Source organism: Carassius auratus, chromosome 13 (genome assembly GCF_003368295.1).
Source record: "Carassius auratus strain Wakin chromosome 13, ASM336829v1, whole genome shotgun sequence".
NCBI lineage: Eukaryota > Metazoa > Chordata > Actinopteri > Cypriniformes > Cyprinidae > Carassius > Carassius auratus.
In genome coordinates this window covers 3,180,722-3,186,602 of record NC_039255.1, presented here as the reverse complement: position 1 = coordinate 3,186,602, position 5,881 = coordinate 3,180,722, and the positions used below count along the sequence as shown (strand labels likewise).

Sequence of the window (5,881 nt, the reverse complement as noted above, 5' to 3'; positions counted from 1 at the left end):
TATCAGCCTCATCCATCTCAATCTGGTAAAATCCAGACTTTAAATCAAGCACAGAGAACCACTTTGAGCCTGTAAGTACAGAAAAGACTTCTTCCAGATTGGGCAGAGCGTATGCGTCTTTGATCGTCTGGGAATTCAACTTCCGAAAGTCGATACAGAGCCGTACCGAGCCATCTTTCTTTCGGACTACCACTATGGGCGAAGAAAAGGGGGACTCAGACTCACGAATAACTCCAGCAGTCATTAGTTCCTGAAGATGCTTTCGAACAGCATCAATGTCCTGTGGGTGAATCGGACGTGCCCTATGCTTGAAGGGTGTCTCATCAGTTAGTCTGATTTGATGTTTCACTTGACTTGTACGGCCATAATCAAGATCATGTAAAGAAAAGACTGCAGGCATGGAATTTAACAGGTTTGTTATCCGTTCCCTCCAGTTTGAAGACAAGGGAGAGTCTCCAAAATCAAAGGTAAGGTTGGCATGGGTAGGTGCTGGTGACTCAATCTTGCTTGAATTCTGAGCTGGTTTCTCTACGACCCTCTGTATAGCATGGATCTCAGCCAAGACGGCTTTAGGGGGGATAGTTAAGTCTGTCTGAGTACTATTCTTAAGCAGAACTGACAGCTGAGAGGAGCGTTTAGAAGGCAATGTGTGCACACAGCTCGCGACCATGAGGCCGCTTGGAAATGGAGCTGATGGTGGCTCAAGAATTACCCACTTCTCCATACAGGGTTCCCGAAGCTGGACATATCCATTCAGAACTATTGTGCTCCCGGCAGGCACAACTTCATGGAGATTGCCTACCAGCTTCACTTGTCCTAATGCTCCACTGCTAGTTTGCTTCCACCTTGCCTCAAGGACTTTAAGCACGGCCTGATATCCGTGGAGACTCGAACAAGGGTTACTCTCACTTCCCTTAATGCAATGGCTGTAAAGCACATCCAGGGAGTTGGTCCCAACAAGAACTTGCGACAGACTCTTTAGATCTGGAACTATTAAAGCTAACGTGGGGACCTCGACTTCAACACCAATGAACTCTCTAGGAAACTTTAAAGTCAGTTCAGTGTACCCCAAGTATGGGACAACTTGCCCATTGGCTCCCTCCACTTCCAACAAATTTTCTAATGACTTCAGCGGGTAATCAGACAAATGTGCCTCATAGAATGACTGGGGAACTGTAGTGACCTGAGACCCTGTGTCTAGGAGACAATCTACTTCCTTTCCATCAATAATGATCTGCGCAGTGCACTTAACCCCTACTAACCCCTTCGGCAGGCTTTTTGGCGGTGGCTTATGATGACTGTTCATAACAGGCTCTTGCCTGTAACATTTAGGGCGGATACTTTTACAACTCGCCTCTGTATGCCCTGCTACAGAGACTTCTCTTAGTTTAAAGGCGAAGGGGAATGATCATGCAGCGAGTCCCAATGAGCCTGCTGCTCCCTCAACTTACGCCTCTTTTCCTCAACCCTTGCAGGGTTCGCAGCTTTATCACAAGCAACGGCTAAATGCCCATCTTCGCCGCATCTGAAACAATATCCAGGGCGAGGCCGATTGGTCATTGGTTGGAACCTTCTGGCACTTCTACCAATGTCTGTCTCAAACGAATTATGAGTCGGGAAAGCTCGAGGACTAGCATTCTCACGGGAGTAGTCTCTATAACTCTTTTGAGTAATATTCTGAGCCTGCAGTTCAGCAACTTGTTGTCGCAGCTTAACGATTTCAGAGTCATCTGAATTTTCGCGCCTTACTTCTTGGGCCATGGATGCTTTAATAGTGGTTACCTGACTGCGCAAATCTTCCACTACCCTCCTCAAAGTGCTCAGCTCCATCTTCTCAGAAGACCCACTCGGCTGCTTATGGCCGGTTGTTTGACCTAAATAAGCAAGTTGAGCCTGGACCTCTGCAAGTTGTTTCTTTATGAGGTCCGTTTCAGAAGCACCAGAATTTGGTGTTTCATGGGAATAAGCTGATACTTGCTGAGTGGCAGCTCGTGGTCTCGGGTAGGTATTAGGAGCTTTTGACAGCCCAAGATAATTTCTCATCCGCTCTTCTTTGGAGGCATGCTTACCCTCCTCTGTTCGGATTAATACAACCAACTCAGCAAAGGTGGGTGGGTGAACTTCCCTCCTTCCTAACTGAAGGCTGGCTATGAGACCATTGTCCCAGCACCCTCTCATGAACTGTTTCAAGAGGCAACGATCGTGATCTCTCTCCGCAATGCCTCCCCTCCTAATCGTTGTACTCAAAATAACTTGTAACCGATGCAAAAAATCTGATGACTTTTCTCCCTGATTCTGTAAGGTGCCCATGAACTTGGCTAACAGTTCATCACCATCCTCCACAGAACCATAGACTGACTCCAGCAGCTCAAGATATACTGCTGGCAAAGCTGGAGGTCGCACGTGCTTCACCACGTCTGCGGCTGGAGGCAACAAGCTATCTAAGATCCTCCGCGCTCTATGTAAGTCTGAAACCGACGGGTCACTTAACAGGAGATCTACACTTGCTCGCCAAGTATCAAAATCGGGCTCGTTCGGAGGGCGCGGGCTCCTCCCTGAGAAAACCCTAAGTCGAACTGAGGCCTGTTGTGCCATTGTGGCATCAGCAGTCTTCACTATGTGCTCTACTACCATTCTTTGAATACCCGGTGGGTCAGCAATGCTCGCAGGAAAAGTAGGGTTAGTAGTCACGGTAACACAATCAACATTTTCTGGATTTGGGAAGGCCATAGGGGTCTCCCGTCTCTTGGTTGGGTCTTTTGATTCTGGGGTTCGCATTTCTAATGTTTCAGCAGAGGTAGACAAGGGCATCGGAGAACAACACACAGGTTCTGGAACGATTGCTTCCACACTCTGAGAATCAAAGCTTGCATTCTGTGCGCTTACTGGAGTACGGTTAGCGGAGTGGGCTTCCTGAAGCTTTTCCAACTCCCCCTGAAGCACATCTAAGAAAGGTTTCCCACTTCCCCTAGCAAGGGCCTTCAACGTTTCAAGATACTCTTCAGTGACTGTACCACTAGCTGTCTGCTTACAGACGCTAGCCAGAGCTCGTACTTGAAATGTAACACTCGGGTTCGAGAGACTTCCCAGGGTTAAGGGTAACAATGGTGTTAAGTTCAACATGGAAGTGCTGTGAGCATATTCCACAATACCATGGTGATGGAACTCAGAAGTTTGGTCATCGATTATCAAATTACGTCTAATTGACCCATACTTTTGCAAGAACGTCTCTAGCTCGCTATCTGTCTCAGTTAACGTGAGGCCTTTGACTATGACTGCACTTTCCACGTTCACGTTTTCTCTCTCTATGATTTCCATTATAAAGTCAGCACTTTTTTTCGTAATAAATGTTCTCGTTTTCTGCCTTTCCTACTATTGTCCTTGTTGCTAAGCAACAGTCTCCTGGCTGGCTCGCCAACTTTCTGTAGCGCCTGCCGCGGCGCAAGTGCAACCCTCCCTCTCAATTAGTAAATAACGGAAATGAGCGGAGAAGGAGTACACCGTTTCTAAATTTGGACCAGCGACCAGAAGATCAGATTCGCTCAAGAGACTGTGTCAGCAACAAGGGTAGAAGGAAATGACAACAACACTGGCTGCATTAGAAACAGGTAAAGTGTATTAAAGGGAATGCAATAATAAAAGGGAAAAAATATATATATAATAATAATAATAATAATAGTCAGAGTTTCAATACATCATCAAAATCAACAAACAAAATGATTAAATAAATAAAAATAACAGAATATTGTAACCCAAAAAAAGGGGTAATAGAGAATAAAATAAATTAAAAGAATGAAATAGTAAATGTATCCTTCTTATAACCCTTATATATTTAAATGTCTATTTTTCTATTTATTTATTCTTCTATTTTATTGTTTGTCTATTTATTTTTTGACTATTTAAACTAATATGGAATATAGATACATAAAATAGTATAAAAATGTATATTTCACCTATTTATTTGTGTTCTAATTGGCTTATTTAATATAGATAATAACTTTGAATTTGACTGTAAATACAATTCTTCCAAATTACCCTTTTCACTCTTGTTCTTCAGAAAAACAAAACAACAAAATTAAAAAAAAAAACAAAAAAACAAATCATTTCACAGTGGAATGAGTAAAAATAGAGAGAAGGAAAAAAACAATGGATCAACCTTGCTTACAATAACAGTCCCAATGTGGATTAGGGTTTTCACCAAACTTTAGCTCTAGTTCAGTGCTGCTTACACGAGATCCGTCTTCCGCAATTGAGTTCTGAGCAACACAGTTCAGTCAGAAAAAAAACGAAGGAAAGCGTGTGCACAATCCTACCAATCTCTCAATTCACGTAGTTCGATCCTTATTTGGGCATGGCTCGCCAGTTCCTGCTCACAGGCTCTTTTTAGTGCAATGCAGGAACAGTTCAAGTTCAAAGTCTTCATCAACGATCGTCTGGTTCCAGAAAATGTGCTGCACCCGACTCAAAAGATGATTGAAGATAGAAGATAGCAGGAAGACAGATAGAAGGACAGAAAAAAAAAAAACCCAACCTTGCAAAAGACAAGGCCAAAAATACAATTAGACACTGGGTTCAAGATATACATCACCACAGCAGTTAATCTGCGAATAAACAACATTTGAACACATTTAACTCCATGCTCGTTTAACATTAACACATTTAAATTTGCATAGACATGCTAAGAGCATGTTTCAAATGGCGCGCTTAGGCCTCATCTGCCCGTATCACATGTGCGTCACAATCAGCCATTTTTCATAGCCGAATACACAACAAAAACCCATCAAAATTACACTTGTAAACTGCTTGAAGCAACTTTTAAACCTGAACATTAGTTATTTAATGCATTTACCCGATATTCCTCCCGTTTTAACAGAGGATTAGCTTACATACATGTTATGTAAAATAATGCACATAATACAACAGCATTTGATGGTTAAAAACAATTTACAGAAAATTTATACAAAGCAACCTCTATAATTGAGGATTTAATAATTTTACTCACCAAGAGAAATCTTATTTTCTAAATATGAAGGTTTCAGATAGGCGACACTCCAACCTCTGCGAGTTTCTCTCTCCTGGTAACAGTTTGCACCAGCATCAATAGTGATAAACGGCTGATGGTGTTCAATTCACATCTCTTCCCTCAAAATCTGTTATTTTTCTTAACACGAATGCACAATTATATATTCTAATTTTTGTTTTCTTCTTTTTTTCAGGACCGTGTCGCAGCTGCTGTTTCTCACTCTCGCATCGCGCGTTCTCTCTCGCACTCCCGCGCACAGCTCCTATCATAGGGCGGGGCTCACTCTTCGCTCTCCTCATTGGACCAATTTTAACTTCATTTTATTTGAATAATAATAAAAAATGTTTCTAAAATGGTTTTCTCTTTTTTTTTTTTATGCATTTCCTATTTCAAAATGTTATGAAAATAAAGTGCTGATTTACATATTTATGAGAGTTATGGTATTTTTTTTTCTTTAATATTTTACATTAACAGGGCTCTTAGTAACCTGGGTTACACTTCGGAGACCCGATCTGAATCAAATGTTTGGCGAACTCCGAAGCCCCTATCAAACGATTCGCGAAAAGCGCTTCGGAGACCCGATCTGAATCAAATGTTTGGCGAACTCCGAAGCCCCTATCAAACGATTCGCGAAAAGCGCTTCGGAGACCCGATCTGAATCAAATGTTTGGCGAACTCCGAAGCCCCGATCAAATGATTCACGAAACGCGCTTCGGAGACCCGATCTGAATCAAATGTTTGGCGAACTCCGAAGCCCCGATCAAATGATTCGGGAAACGCGCTTCGGAGACCCGATCTGAATCAAATGTTTGGCGAACTCCGAAGCCCCTATCAAACGATTCGCGAAAAGCGCTTCGG

General features: G+C 42.7%; 1 protein-coding gene across 2 annotated transcripts; it reads right to left on the bottom strand.

Moving 5' to 3' along the window:
• Positions 1-1,346: 1,346 nt before the first annotated feature.
• LOC113112357 (uncharacterized) lies at positions 1,347-5,514 on the bottom strand. 2 transcript variants are annotated; one of them, XM_026277830.1, is made up of 2 exons: positions 5,003-5,514; positions 1,347-4,531 (listed from the first exon to the last, which is right to left on the bottom strand). In XM_026277830.1, the coding sequence occupies exon 2, from the start codon at positions 3,316-3,318 to the stop codon at positions 1,384-1,386; it is 1,935 nt and encodes a 644-aa protein (XP_026133615.1). In that variant the 5' UTR covers positions 3,319-4,531; positions 5,003-5,514; the 3' UTR covers positions 1,347-1,383. The 2 variants fall into 2 exon arrangements, with proteins under 2 accessions (XP_026133615.1, XP_026133616.1); XM_026277831.1 differs by having other exon boundaries at positions 1,347-4,451.
• Between the last annotated feature and the right edge of the window lie 367 nt (positions 5,515-5,881).